The 15,491-nt window shown below is 50.0% G+C and overlaps 1 protein-coding gene across 4 annotated transcripts in view; it reads right to left on the reverse strand.

The window, feature by feature from the left end:
- The window catches only part of Dnmt1 (DNA methyltransferase 1), a 49,882-nt gene that overhangs the window by 6,136 nt on the left and 28,255 nt on the right, over nt 1–15,491 (reverse strand). For all 4 annotated transcript variants that reach the window (XM_006987030.4, XM_076575767.1, XM_042280488.2 and 1 more), the window contains exons 17-29: nt 13,977–14,095; nt 13,453–13,545; nt 12,609–12,760; nt 11,927–12,114; nt 11,651–11,834; nt 9,609–9,706; nt 9,326–9,473; nt 8,295–8,410; nt 7,934–8,135; nt 7,722–7,861; nt 6,464–6,637; nt 3,013–3,231; nt 1,318–1,510 (exon numbers count right to left, since the gene is read on the reverse strand). In XM_006987030.4, coding sequence (XP_006987092.3) covers nt 1,318–1,510; nt 3,013–3,231; nt 6,464–6,637; nt 7,722–7,861; nt 7,934–8,135; nt 8,295–8,410; nt 9,326–9,473; nt 9,609–9,706; nt 11,651–11,834; nt 11,927–12,114; nt 12,609–12,760; nt 13,453–13,545; nt 13,977–14,095 — 2,026 coding nt within the window. The remainder of the gene's footprint in view (nt 1–1,317; nt 1,511–3,012; nt 3,232–6,463; nt 6,638–7,721; nt 7,862–7,933; nt 8,136–8,294; nt 8,411–9,325; nt 9,474–9,608; nt 9,707–11,650; nt 11,835–11,926; nt 12,115–12,608; nt 12,761–13,452; nt 13,546–13,976; nt 14,096–15,491) is intronic.

The raw sequence follows: 15,491 nt of genomic DNA on the forward strand, positions 1-15,491 counted from the left end.
CATCTGCTGCGGTAAGCACCTAGAGCATACATCCTAAGGAAAGGCACTATGGGAGCTGCTGTCCAGCGTCACACAAACATGCACATACAGAACCTGGAAAAATGGGCACTCATCTTAACACAACACTGACGAGCCAGGCCCCAGGTATTCAAAGGGGTCTACTACCGATCCAAGAGGTTCTCGGATCCTTTCTCCAAACCAGGCCACTACCTGCTCACAAGAGATGGAGCCAGAGTGTACTCCTCCCAAGGAGGGGGACCTTCCCAACATACATTAAGACCCGAGGTATGGCTGGTAGAGGCCTTCAAAATAGTCCCTCAGATAAACTTTTAGTGGTGTTAGTAAAATGTGGTATACTCTTATAAATCTGAATGTTAGCCAGGTGACGGTGGCACTTGGGGAACAGAGGCAGGCAGATCTGAGCTCAGGGCCAGCCCAGTCTACAGAGCAAGTTCCAGGACAGCCAGGGCTACACAGAGAAACACTATCTCAAAAAACAAAACACACACACACACACACACACACACACACACCAAAACAAAACACAAAACAAGCGAAAACTGAGCACCGAACTCCAGAAGCTCTTGCTGTCAAAGGCCTGTGCTGTGAGTGACAGGATGGACGTGCAGCTCTGTAGGTTCTGTGCCCTATCCCCCTGCACACTGAACAATTGCCTGCTAGCCATTACCTATCTCCTTTGAATGCTCAATCCTGCATCCATGGCCTGAGTGCTGGGGACCCAACAAGCCAGAGCTTCATGCATCCGAGGCAAAAGTTCTACCGGATCAAGCCACATCTCCAGCTGCCTTGTTTCCTTTCAAAGCCAAAACCCTACTCCTAAGATTCTACTTAGGAGCCAGGCAAGTGGTAGTGGCACACGCCTTTAATCTCAGCACTCAAGAGCTAGAGGCAGGTGGATTTCTGAGTTTGAGGCCAGCCTGGTCTACAGACCCAGATCAGGGCTACACAGAGAAATCCTGTCTCAAAAAGCCAAAAGACTACGTAGGCTGGCATGGGGTGGGGACCACAAGCTTTTAATTCCAGCACTCGGAAGAGGGAGGTGGATTTGTCAGTTCAAGGCTAGCCTAGTCTACATATCAAGTTCCAGGGCTATATAGTAAGACCCTATCTCAAAATAACCCAACCCAAACCCACTCTACACATGCACATTAGCTGCGTGCTTGTCTACCTTGTGTCTCCCATCCTAAGACAATACATCCAGGACCTAGCCTAGCACCTGATCAACACAGGCCCTAGCCTGAGCCACTTTCTTTGGCACCCTGCTCTCAAACATTTGCCCCTGAAGCCTGGCTCCACCTCCAGGAAGTAGAAGCGGTCAGGGCCCCCTTGTGAGTAATCCTGGATGCTCTCAGGCAGGTCCTCCCCATACTCCACGGTGCAGCGGCCTTGCACATCACTGAAGTCCACCACAGCTTCCTCGTCACTCCAGTACAACAGGTTGATGTCTGAATGGTAGCTCGCCGGGGTGGATCTGTGGGTGTTCTCAGGCCTGTAAAGAGGACACCAGGTGAGCATTACTTTACCACAAGTTTATAATCACAGGTCAAAGCACCCTCATCTGAATGTCTGGAACCAGCAATTAGAGTGCTGAGCGTGAGAACGGGATCTTGTTAGTCTCATACACCTCAGACCTCAAGGCCTATATTTATTTCCTTTGGTTTTTCCCGAGACAGAGTTTCTCTGTGTAGTTTAGGTGCCTGTCCTGGAACTTGCTCTGTAGACCAAGCTGGCCTTGAATTCACGAGATCCACCTGGCTCTGCCTCCTGAGTGCTGGGATTAAAGGTGTGCGCCACCACTGCCCAGCGGCCTTTCTTTTTTAAGACAGTGTCTTGCTCTGATTCCCAGTTTAATCTCCAACTCAGTGATCCTCCTGCCACAACACCTCAAGTGCTGGCTACAGGCAACTATCAACCTAGTCTACGCAGGACATTTTAGACAGCATTTTAAAAGAGATTTCTTCGTTTGTATTCAGTGTGTATGGGTGCTTTGCAGGCATATGTCTATGCAACAGGTGCGTACAGTGCCCGTGGAGGGCCAAGAGGGCATTAAACCCCACAGAACTGGGATGTTAGATGACTGTGAGATACCATGTGGGTGCTGGGAATTAAACTTCTCAAACCTGAAGCACTGGCTAAATATACCCAAGGAGGCTGTAAGACGAGGTCAGCTGAACAATGAGTATTTTGGTTTGGGGTTGCTCAATCTATAAAGAGCATCATGGGAAGGACCACATGTCCCAGTCCATCAGTGTGGTACCACTGCTCTGATTTGGACCTAACAGCACAGCAGGAATGGACTGTTGGGAACCAGATCAGGAATGCTGCTTCTCTGCCTTCATCCTGCCTGTCAACGATGGGTGCCCCATTATTTTGTAACCATGCTGATTTTTACAAAGACTCCAGAAAAATCAGGTGTAGTAGCAGGTGCCTGTTATCCTAGTACTTGGGATGCTGAGGCAGGGGGATCTCAAGTTACAGATGTGTGGAAGGAACAAGTACATACTGGTCATCCGAGCCAGTTTTCTTCACTGTACCCCTTTTCTGCTGCCTGGCTGAAACCCATCCTCAAACAACACACACACTCACTCACACAGACAGCACACACGAATGCACAAGTGTGTGTGTGTGTGTGTGGGGGGGGGGGGTTTAGTTAAGACAATGGCTGGAAAACAAACCCTAGAACCTGAAAACAAGGTGCAGAGCAGAGGGACTGGGGAGGGAGGTGGGAGACGGACAAGGACTGTGGTTTGGGGCAGAGGATCCAGACAAACCAGGACACACTCCCTGCAACCCTGCAGCTTTTGGTCCTTGCAGGTTGAGTTAGAGCCCAAAGTAACCCACATGCTAGACCCCGGCTCCTGACACCCCACCCTGAAGGCCACAACTATGCAATACACCCATGCCCTCAGGTGTCTAGGAAGCCCTCTCCAGCAGCAGCAGCAGCAGCAGCACCTTGGGAAGGGCCTCTCGGAGGGCAGGACGCACACCAACCTGTAGAACTTGTTGACCCTGATCCTGATGTCCGCCTCATTGACCTTGCCGTTCTTCTTGCCGCAGTGAATCGCTTTGATCCGACCGATGCGGTAGGGCTCGGGAGCGTCCAGGTTGCTCCCTTTGATGTAGTCCGAGTACTTGCGGTAGTGCTCCGGGTACAGGTTCTCATCCACAGGCTCCTTCTTGGAGCGCTTCAGGGGGCTAGCCAGCTTGATGCTGCAGAGGAGGATGGAGAAGGACACAGCGAGCTCAAGGCCTGAGTCCAGATGACAGCCACGCACCATCAAAGAAAGGCAACTCAAATGAAATCTCGGTTGAAAACACCACTCCACTCCCAGCTCATAGGCTGCGGCTGCACATGTGTCATCCCAGGATTTGGGAGACAAACTGATCGATGCAGGAGGGTCAGAGTCCCAGGTACGCTTAGGCTACCTAGTGCGTTTTAGGCCAACCCGGACCTGCCTTCCAGCCACGTGGCATCGTGCACTTACTAACTGGTATGTGACAAGGTCCTGTCAGCAAGCGCAAGCTGAAATGTCATAGGAGGGGGCACTTCACTAGGGGAACCAGCAGCTTCCGAGAGGGCACAGGTACCACCTTTCTAGGAGTCAGCCAGGAAAGGAACCTCTGTGTTCTGAGAAGCCTGTGGCTCAAGGGATCACTGTGACATGATCTCACTTCCCTGACTATGTTGCACTGATGTAAATGTGACGCTGAAGGACCGGGTCTGAGAAAGCCTGAGATTGGTCCATTCATGGCAAAGCTGGCTGCCCAATCTTGCTGCTCTACCCACAGGCACCCACAAGGACACAGGAGGTGATCTTCCAGTGTGGCTCCCACTCTGGCTAGCGGCTGGCTTGACTCTCAAGTCCCCGAGGGACCTCTGAGTGCCCACCACGCGAACTTATGGAGGACACCAAAGATGAGCACTTCAGGATAGGGTAATACACCCAACACCATCAATGCAGAGACACCCACTCATTCCTGGGTCACAGGACTAAGCTAAATTTGGGGACTTAAGGTCTCACTAGGAAAATGGATTCTCAAGTCTAGATACTGAGCTGTGTGCGGAAAACACGAGCTGCAATTCCAACTTGCCCCAGTGCTTAGGATGTAAGAGTGAATGGAGGGTAGAGGTGATGTTCTCTGACTTCCAACATACAGAGAGAGCCTGGGTAGAGCACTGGAGTTCTGGCAGGCAGAGCCCATCAGCTGCAAGGAGAAACAGATTCAGGGAGAAGCTCAAGCCTCACTGCTGGGGGACGGTCTGTATGTCAAATTGCTCTGATTGGTCAATAAATAAAACACTGATTGGCCAGTGGCCAGGCAGGAAGTAGGTGGGACAAGGAGAGAGAATTCTGGGAAGCAGAAGGCTGAGGTAGAGAGACACTGCAGCCACAGCCATGACCAGCAGCATGTGAAGACACTGGTAAGCCACCAGCCATGTGGCAAGGTATAGATTTATGGAAATGGATTAACTTAAGATATAAGAACAGTTAGCAAGAAGCCTGCCACGGCCATACAGTTTGTAAGCAATATAAGTCTCTGTGTTTACTTGGTTGGGTCTGAGTGGCTGTGGGACTGGTGGGTGACAAAGATTTGTCCTGACTGTGGGCAAGGCAGGAAAACTCTAGCTACAAATGGCGCCCAACGAGTTGGCAAGAGTTTCCACCTAAAACCTGAGAAAAGATTCTAAAACGGAACTAAAAACAGTTCCTAATTGTCTCTCTCAAATGAGCAGCAGCTGCCAGTTTGGTGGGTTCCTGGCGTGTGCGCTCAACCTGCAGTATGGCAGGAATGAGGCCTCTGCAAGTGGCACATTAAGCTGCGTGGTGGATTTAGCCTTTGCTAGTACAAAACAAAAAAAGAGGTTTCTGGGCTACACGCTGCTTGGATAAAAGCACAGACCCACGATGGCTCCCAGAGCTGGCGGTAAACGTACCACCGCCATGTTGGGAAGCTGAAGTGGGCGGAGCCAGCAGCCACAGCACCGTTTCAGGCTTAAAAGGCTGCAATTTAAAGCAATAGGCTCAAGGTAATATAAAAAAAAAGCCACATAAAGATGGCTACCACACAGAGAATCTGGATTATGTTCTCTTTGATATTTGTAACTGAAGAAAAACATTTGATTGCAAAAGCTGTTGAGTTATGCCAAAATGTGTATTTTAAAGGCACCTTGACTTCAAAATTTGGATATAAGGATATGTTACTTTGGAAAAGAGTTTCTGCTTTTGTTTCTACAGAAAGCCAGAGGCTATGGATTTGTTCCAGATTAAGATACATCAGGTTTGACCAGCCAAGACCACCTGAAAGGTCTCTGATGACACCATGGCCCAGATGATCCAACATCCAGAATCGTTTCAAGGCAAGTGGCTCAGACGATACAGTCTCATGGACTACTCCATGATCCTAAAATTTTCTTTGTGTCCCCATAAGATACAGCGCCCCCTTCCAGCAGGAAGTAGTAAGAGAAGCTACGCCCAAATTCCCAAATATACCAAGCTGGCTTTGGAGATGTGTAAAAAGTTAAAACCTTCCTTTTTTAAAAAAACGAAAAGGGGAAGTGCTGTGGGATGGTCTGTATGTCAAATTGCTCTGATTGGTCAATAAATAAAACACTGATTGGCCAGTGGCCAGGCAGGAAGTAGGTGGGACAAGGAGAGAGGAGAATTCTGAGAAGCAGAAGGCTGAGGCAGAGAGACACTGCCAGCCACAGCCATGACCAGCAGCATGTGAAGACACCGGTAAGCCACCAGCCACGTGGCAAGGTATAGATTTATGGAAATGGATTAATTTAAGCTAAAAGAACAGTTAGCGAGAAGCCTGCCACGGCCATACAGTTTATAAGTAATATAAGTGTCTGAGTGATTATTTTATACGTGGATTGTGGGACTGTGGGGCTTGGTGGAACCTGGAGAGAAGCTCTCCAGCAACACCTCACAGCTGCTCAGGTGCAGAACCAAGGCGGGAAGAGACCATCCAGCACTGCAGGTCTCAGCCTCCCACACAGCTCAGATGCTGAAAGGCCCCAAAGGTAGTATGCGGTGGGCTAGGTCCCCAGCCCAGCAGCATTATCAGCAAGTGGCAGAGTCTTTACAAGGTGAGGCCTAGAGGAAAGTCCCTGGAGGCACGCTCTCAAGGGGACAGCAGCAACAGTCTCATCTCTCCTTTGCTTCCTAGGTAGGTGAGCTCTGCCACCCTCAAGAGGCTGAGAGTGACAGATCTACCCAACGTTGCACTGAACTTCCAAAATTATGAGCCTGAATCTGGCAACCTTTACAATTCAGAAAGTTATTTTGTTATAGTAACAGAGCTAAGAGCTCTGAAATTGAAGTGCAGTCATTAGGAATCAGCTTCTCATCAGAAACCAATTGGATATGGTCTAAACACTGCCTTCAGGGGAGTAGCTGGAAGTATCAGAGCCAACTGACCAGTATGGGATACTCACTTGAAGGTAAAGGCCTCAGGAGGCAGGTACACACTGTCACCGACTCGGTAGACAACACCATTCTTGGTGATAGAACTGCAGTAGATCCGGCCATCCACCTCTTCAAGTTGCTCCAGGACTTTAGGCATTTCTTTATGTCTCAGCTCACCCAGTCGGATACAGGAGAGGCAGAACCTGTAGAAGCCAAGGGAAGAAACTCAAGGCTCTGAGGTGGCAGAATGGTGACCATGGCAGCCACTGAAATCCAAGAGGAGACTATCTGCAGGTCTCTGGAGGAAATGTCCCTTTATGTCCATACTTTGAAGACAAGTTTTTGTTTGTTTGTTTGTTTGCTTGCTTTTTTATTTATTTTTATTTTATTTTTTTTTGCTTTTTCGAGACAAGGTTTCTCTGTGAATTTTTGGAGCCTGTCCTGGAACTTGATCTATAGACCAGTCTGGCCTCGAACTCACAGAGATCTGCCTGTCTCTGCCTCCCAAGTGCTGGGATTAAAGGCGTGCGCCACCACCACCTGGCTCTGAAGACAATTCCTATGGACCACAACTCAAAGACAAACACTAGCAAACAAGCCGAGGCTGTGTACAACAACAGCAGGGCCTCAGCCAGCATATGCTCAAGGCCCAGGGCTACAACCCAGATCCGCCTACCTTTGCCTCCCAAGGGCTGGGACTAAAGGCGTGCGTCACCACTGCTGGGCACAAATGAATTTTTTTTTAAGATTTATTTATTTATTATGTATACAGCATGTATGACTGCAGGCCAGAAGAGGGCACCGGATCTCATTACAAGTGGTTGTGAGCCACCATGTGGTTGCTGGAAACCTCTGGAAGAGCAGTCAGTGCTCTTAACCCCTGAGCCATCTTTCCAGCCCACAAATTAATATTTTTTAAACAGATGGCCATGCTTGCTCTGGGTAACCTCCAGCTGGTCCACACATTTTGTGGGGGAGGTGGGTGGGATTCGAGACGGGGTTTCTCTGTGTGGCCCTGGCTGTCCTGGAACTCACTCTGTAGACCAGGCTGGCCTCGAACTTAAGAGTTCCGCCTGCCTCTGCCTCCCAAGCACTGGGACTAAAGGTGTGCGCCCCCACCGCCTGGCCCGTCCACACATTTTCAACACTGTCACAATGTCAGGCCTCTGGTCAGCAAGGAACACAACGGGGGGAAGAAGTAGACCTTTCCCCGGAGCCTGAAAGGACAGCAGGACTCGCAAGCAGGACGGCCCGAGAGGGCCTGGGCTGGCTCCACCACTCACTCACTTGTGCCTGTTTTCCTCGGTCGGCTGGGTCTTGGGAGGGGACTCAAATCTTGCATACTCTTGGTTGTACCAGAGCTGGTAGAAATAGGTCTTGCCATCATCCTCAGCCCCTGGCAGCATGCTCTCAGGATCCATGCCTCCCTGTGGAAACAAAACACGGTCAGCCTCGGTTCTTAACAGGTAGGTGGAATGGGGAGGAGAGGCAGCACTCACCTCCATGGCCCAGTTTTCCGAGGGCGCTCTGTAGACGACCTTAACCTTGCTGTGGATGTAGGAAAGCTGCATGTTTTCACACTCGCCCACCAGGAACAGCTCCAGGGGGTCGGAGGTGGCTCCAAGGACTGTGTCTGTCCCAGCACAGAACCAGTGTGCATGGAACATCTGCCCGTTCTTGTCTTCCCACAGTGCCGTGACCCTGCAGCCGTAAGATGGAACAGGGAACAGATATCTCATGTAACCAGCAGAACTCAACCACACAAAACCTCGAGGAACTTCTGGTTTCATTCTGACACAATGGACTTCAGGTGTTCAAGTGGAAAAGCAGGTGTCCAAATCTGGCAAAAGAAGGACACACCTTGCTAGATACAGTGGCTTGGAGGAATCATCTGGAATGACAGAGACGCAGTCCCCCACCTCCAGGGTCTCTTCATCGATGCACACCTTCTGATAGTAAGTTCTCTTCTCTTCAACCTGAAACCAAATGCTGGAGCTCAGGTGAGGGTCAAGTCCAGTGTTCTCCCTGACTTTCTATGAAATCTACATATGATAAATATAAAAGAATTAATAAAAACAAAAAATAAGCTCTAACCCAACCTGGGCTAAACAGTGAGAGTGTATCTCTAAAACAAAACAAAAAACAATGCTTCTGAATGAAGCCTTTCTGTGTATAGCCTTGGCTGTCCTAGAACTTGCTCTGTAGACCAGGCTGGCCTCGAATTCAGATCTGCCTGTTTCTGCCTCCTGAGTGCTGACATTAAAGGAGTGCACCACCACCACCCAGCTTAAATTGTTTTTAATTTTTGTTTGTTTTTCGAGATAGAGTCTCTGTATACCCCTGGATGTCCTAGAAGTCACTTTGTAGACCAGGCTGGCCTCAAACACAGAGATACTCCTGCCTCTGCCTCCCAAGCACTGAGATTAAAGATCTGCACCACCACAGTGAGGCAATAAATTATTTCTATTAAGCTGGGTATGGTGTTGCATGCCTTTAATCCCAGCGCTCTGGAGGCAGAGGCAGGTTGATCTAGCCTGGTCTACATAAGGAGTTCCAGGACAGTGAGAGCCTACAGAGAGCTTATAGAGAAACCCTGTCTCAAAAAAACTAAAACAAAACAAAAAATCAATCCTGACATGGTGGCACATGACTGTAATTTTAGCACTTGGGAGGTGGAAATGGAGCAGTGTAAAGTATACAAGCACCTGGGCTGCCTGGGCTCCAGGGGCAGCTCAGGATTTACCAGTGAGGGCTGAGGTTCAGTTGTAGAGCTCTAGCCTCGAGTGCCTGAGGCCTTGCACTCTACTCCTAAGTATCAGGAAAAGGGGGGAAGGGACGGCAGCTCTCCTCACAGGTGAGCCGGCAGCAGCGTGAAGAGGACGGGACCTCACCTTCAGTGGGGGCCCCAGCCAGGAGATACGGTCCTTGTTCTGCTTCTTCTTCTTCCCTTGGTGCATCTTCTTGGGTGACGGCATCTCTGGGATGTCATCGTCACCTTCCTCGTCATCATCTGCCTCCTTCACAGCCAGGTTAGGGCACCTGCAGGACACACGCTGCAGTCAACCCCAGGGAAAGCGTCCTGTCAGTTCCACACCATGTCGCCACAGGACACTGCACAGGACACTGCCTCAGCCGCCCTGGCTTGTTCTCAGAACAGAACACAGTGTAGCCTACCTCCTCTTGAGGCAAGCCTGTTTGCTCCGTCCAGTGCCACCAAACTTAACCATATCCTTGCAGGCCTTGCACTTCCCACACTCAGGCTGCTGACAGACCTGAAAAATATTAAAAAGGGTCGATCAACCAGCCACTCATAACTAGAAACTTTTTTGTTTGATTTTCTTTTCTGAGATGAGGTCTCTTTAGATAGCCCTGGCTGTCTTAGAATCACTACGCAGACCAGGCTGGCCTCAAACTCAGATTTACCTGCCTCTGCAGATGAGTGCTGGGAATTACAGGTGTGTGTCACCACCTCCAGCCCAGGAACTTTCAAAAATATGCACGCTCAGGGCCAGTGAAGTGTCTCAAGACACACAGCAAGGTAGAAAACCAGCTCCACAGTCACTCTGACCTCCACACGTGCACACGGCAGCCTGTGCACACACCCTCACCAACAAAGGTTCTTTTGGTGGTTTGTTGTTGATGTTGTTTTTCGAGACAGGGTTTCTCTCTGTAGCTTTGGCGCCTTTCCTGGAACTCACTCTGTAGCCCAGGCTGGCTCTGCCTCCAAATGCTGGGATTAAAGGCATGCGCCACCACTGCCTGGCTCACTAATAGTTTTTCAAGTGTGAAAACATACTGCATCTGTGCTGAGCACTGAGACTTTTCCCACCCAGACTTAGCCTGTATTAGTCATGTCAAGTCATCCAGCTGACTCGGTCCACGGCAACACTGTGCTCTTAGAAGGGGCCTGGGAAGCTGAGTATTTAGAGGTACACAGGGTGTTGAGTGCACCCTAGAAACTCACAAGCAGCTCTGTTGAGGTGTCACAGAGTTACCAGTGTCCCCACCTGTCACCGAGGAGTGGGGGGGGGGGGATAGCCACTAACAAAACATAACAAGAGCATGAGAACAAGGTAACCAAAAGGGCTACCAAGCGCCAGATTCCCTGTTCAAAAAAAAAACAAAAACCCACAAAACCACTTTAAAGGGAATTAACATTAGATACAAGGACACTGAGAAAAAGTCAAGGATGGCGAGGACAGGGCATCCTGAGGAGGACTGCCATGAGAAAAGGACAGACACTACTGTGGGCATGGGGACCAGCCAGGCTCTGTTGCACACAGTCAAAACAGTAAACTGCAAAAATACACCTGAGCTGCGTCACAGGGTTAGGGTGACTTCCTCTAAAGAAAACCCCAGCTGCCCCTTTGGTGCTAAGAACAGCGCATAAGAGTCTCCTGTCAGAGCTCTCAGGATGCCCAAGTCCCTTTTACAGCCTGAGACAAGGTGCGCCCTGTAAGCTGGTGTCAGGACACACTGACATCACAGGGCTGGGCATGGCACCACACACCTGGACGCCCAGCTCTCGGGAGGCGGAAGGACCACCAGCAGTTTCAGGATAGCCTTGTCTACGTAGCTGCCTCATGTGCACATACAAGCCATGTTCCATATATAAATTCATTCTCTAATTTCCCAAACATGGTCTCCTGTGGCCCAGGCTGACCTCAAACTCACTATGTAACTGAGGATGATCTTTGAAATCCTGGTCCTCCTGCCTCCACTTCTCAAGTGCCTGGATCAAAGCTTGTGCCTCCAGCTTAACCACATTGAGGTTTTTTTTTTTGGATGTGACACAGGTTGATTCAAAGGTCATCTATGTAAAAAGTATTCACAAGAGCCAGGCATGGTGGGTGGCACAGGTCTGTAACTCCAGCTCTTGAAAGAATGAGGCAGGATTGAGACTTCCAGGCCAGCCTGAGCTAGATAATACTCAAGCCACATCAAAAGGCCTTCTGCAGCCACAAATCTAAGCCAAGAGAAACTTGTACTTCTGCAGAATTCCAGAGTGTAATGTGGTCTGGGAGGTGGCTCTGGCTCTGAGGTCAGGACATGGAAACAAAGTGAACGTCTCTCAGGAAACCAGGTTATGTAGCCAGGGGCATCACCCACAACAAAGGCCCTGGACACCCTTGCTGACTTCAACCCCATCTGTCCTGCAAGGCAGGCTGCTTCTCGAGACTACTGCGGCCTCCACATCTAAGGCCAGCCCTCCTCACCTCACAGACGCCACAGCGGCGGCGCTTGAAGGCATTCTCCTTTTCGTCCTTGTCATCCTTCTCAATCTGCTCCGAGAAGAAGGTGTCAAAGATCTGGTAGACCAGCTTGGTGGTGGTGGCTTTTGTGGGCCCTTTGTCCTTCTCCTTCGCAGAGTGTCTGAGGTTGTGGCGTCTCTCCGCTCGCCTGGGAGAGATGGCCCCCAGTTTAGAGATCCAGACACAGAGACTGCCTTCTCTGGGCTCAAGCCACCCATCTGACTCTTGTTCCACCCTTACCTCTGTCCCAGGGTGACCCCGGCCAACTGGATCAGGGCTCTCATGCAGGGAGTCAAGAAGATGGGTGTCTCATCACTGTCCTTGGCATCATCGTAACTCTCTACCTGGTTCACCACAAACTGGGCATGGCGCAGGAGGGAGTCCTCTGTGAACCGGTTCAAGTTAATGGCAGAAGGAGGGACAGTGGTCTTTGGGGGGGGAGGGAGAAAAGAAAAAGGGTCAGACGTTTCTAATATTTTGCCTCCTTGTAATGCTGTAGGAGGGGGACCCTAGTATCTCATGTATGCTAGGCAAGCAATGTACCACAAGTCTCACACCCTCAGCTCCTGCTGGGGACTCTAGGCAGGGGCTCTACAACTGAGCCACACCCCAGGCCTGTTGCATTAATCTTCTGTCAAAACTCTTCTAGTGGTAGCGAAAGGTTCTGATTCTGAATGCAGTTTTCTTCTTCTTCTTTTTGGTTTTTTGAGACAGGGTTTCTCTGTGTATCCCTGGCTATCCTGGAACCAGCTATGTAGACGAGGCTGGCCTTGAACTCACAGAGATTCTCCTGGCTCTGCCTCCCGAGTGCTGGGATTAAAGGTGTGTGCCACCACCACCCGGCCGCTGAATGCTGTTTTCTATAGCATCACCCATGCTCTATGTATGTGGATCCAAACCTTCATAAAGGTCAAGCTCTCACCTCAATCTTATTGATTAGGTCTTCATAGACAGCGTGAGGATTGCCTTGCAGGAATTCAACCACAATCTTGCTGATGTAAATTTTCTCCTGCATCAGACCAAATATTGGAGCATAGTCTGGGCTGGGTTCCATCAGAATGTACTCTGCAAATGCTGGAAGAACGCATGCGTGGTCTCAGGGATCAGTCCAGTTAGGGTGACTATTAGCTGTGCTGTCCTCCTACACACGTGCCCTTTAGGCAGGTGGCCGTTTGGTTTGTTTAGTGGGGTCTTGTCATATTGCTAGCCCCAAACTCCTGAGAAGCTAGGACAGCAGGGATCTGCTATGTCCAGCAGGTAATACATTTAAAGCTGTTTCTGGGCCAGTGAAAAGGCTCAGCAGATAAGGGCACTTTCCTACAAGTTTGACAATCTGAGTTTCATCCCAGGGACTCACATAGTAGAGGGAATCAACTCCTATAAGTTGTCCTGACCCTACAACACACATGCTGTGGTGCAAACACTCACTCAATAAATATAAAGAAAAAGTTAAGGCCATCTCAATCTGATGGCCTCCAGGCTGAGCACAGGCAAGTGTGCGTCTCCCATGCTTCCAGAACAACCTAAAACTAAAAACTCTACAACCTAACCCACAAGAGTCCAACTTCTCCATTGAGCCTGCTGGAGCCAGACGGAAATGAGCCAGCTGAGACCTGGACCCATCTGAGCTGTAAACACTTGACTGTCATACAACTGATAACACAGGTCACCAGGTCCTCCCCGTGCCTTATGAGACCCCCCTCTAAGGCGGACCAAGCCCAGACCGGCAGAGGTTCCAGGACACCTGTGACTGGGCAGATACTCACACGTGCTAAAGCCAATGAGCGCCTTCTCACCACCATCAAAGCCAGTGATCCACCACTCATTGATCGGCCCAAGGTTTTTGCAATTGACACCACCTGTGAAAAAAATGTCTCTTGATAACAGACAAAACACAATGACTCGTCGGGGGGTGGGGTGCTTAAACCCCAGCACTCAGGAGGCAGAGGCAGGAGGATCTGTGAGTTTGAGGCCAGCCTGAGCTACAGAGTGAGTTCCAGGACAGGCACCAAAGCTACATAGAGAAACCCTGTCTCAACCCCCACCCCCACCCCCGCAAAAACAACAACAACAAAAAATCCATGCTGACTCACAACTCTAACCCCAGCTAGAAAACACAGCCAGCATGCTGCCTCTCTTCAGGGTCACTTTGCTCAGTTAATGGCAGAACTTTGAGTTCTCCCCCTGAAGTAGTACTGCCCCCCATGGGATATCTTGCTTCCTAAATTTTGCTTGCTTCTTTAAATAAAGAACCCTTGAACATTGCACATACCTGGACTATTCCACATACCTTCCACAGATGGATTATCGTCATAAATTGCTTTGGCACAACCAGAAAAGTAGAGTTCAACGTTCTTCTCAATAAGACCAGTGTCAACAGGACACAGGTGACCTCGACTGCAGTACACGCTACACGGGCAACAGACGTCACTTTTACCACCCAGCCCAGCACAGAGGGCCATAAGCCACTGTCCAAGTCCAGCTACCCAGACTAAGTGAGGATTCTGGACTCAGCAATGCCATCCCAACAGTGTCTCACCCTCCCTCTTGTATGACAAGTACACACACTAAGGCCAGAGGATCCCCCTGACACTGAATTACAGCTGGCTGGTTGTGAGCTGCCTACACAGGTATCAGGAACTGGAGTTGACTGCTGAATCATCTCTCTAGACTAAAAAGAAATGGAGTACCAGGCCTGATCCTGCATAGGGCATGTTTCCACCAGCCATACTCAGCCAAGGGCTGCATGCCCTCAGCCATCTCCACCCCTGCCAGGAAGGAGGCTATGTAATTGAGTGAATGAGGATACCGCAGTGGGATTCACAGCTGACTGCTATCTACAAGCAATCCTCAACTGGCCCCTCAGATCTACTGCCTTAGGGCTGCCCCTGTAGACCACTAGCAGACGGTATCCTTTACGGGAGCCAAGGTTCCAGTAGTAGGGAGAGAGATGGCCACCATCAACTTGCAGGGAATACTGCCACAGCCACACCCAGGGATCTTCACCCAAGAAACTCCAGCCCATGGCGGGTTCAACATCTAGGAGCACCCAGGAAAAATGCCTATTGGGATGCCAATATGTGCTCCTGAGGGAACCCTTCTATCATATACAACCCAGAGGGACTGGTGTGTCCCAGCCCCATCCATTTGGCCCTGGTTCTCCACCAACCACTCTGCCCATGGCCAGTAACCTCTGACTGGTAACCTGAGAGCTCTCACTGGTTTTCTGTGACCAGAAAAGCAAGGGTCTGAGGTGCTATGTCTGTGGACTTGGCACTGTGCACAGAACCGGTCACTGTGTGAACATAGGGATAAGTTTCAGAATGGCATGACCTAGAGATGTAACATGTGCAGTTGCACCAACCACAAAGCAGCAAACCAATCTGCGGGCGTGGCTGGAGTGCAGGAGGCCTTACGTTCTACCCCAGCACTGTGAACAAGTATTAGAACAGCAACAAAGCCAGGCTCAGAGCCAGAGGCAGGTGGATCTGAGTTTGAGTCTAGCCCGATCAATTTAGAAAGTTCTAGCCAGGGATACGTAGTTCTAGTCTTGTTTGTTTGTTTGTGTTAAATCAAGCTTAGTGGTGCACACCTAGAACAACAGGAGGGAGTTCAGAGTCAGTTGGGTGACAGTTAAGACCCTGTCTCAAAAACCAAAACCAGGGCTGGAAATGCGGCTCAGCTGTGAAGTGCCTGCCTGATGTCAGTGAAGCTCTAGGTTGAATCCTCAGAGCACTATACAATCTGGGAGTGTTAGCACAAGAAGGCCAGGAGTTCAAGATCATCCTTGACTACCTATCAAGCT

The sequence above is a fragment of the Peromyscus maniculatus genome, chromosome 7 (assembly GCF_049852395.1).
Source record: "Peromyscus maniculatus bairdii isolate BWxNUB_F1_BW_parent chromosome 7, HU_Pman_BW_mat_3.1, whole genome shotgun sequence".
Lineage (NCBI taxonomy): Eukaryota > Metazoa > Chordata > Mammalia > Rodentia > Cricetidae > Peromyscus > Peromyscus maniculatus.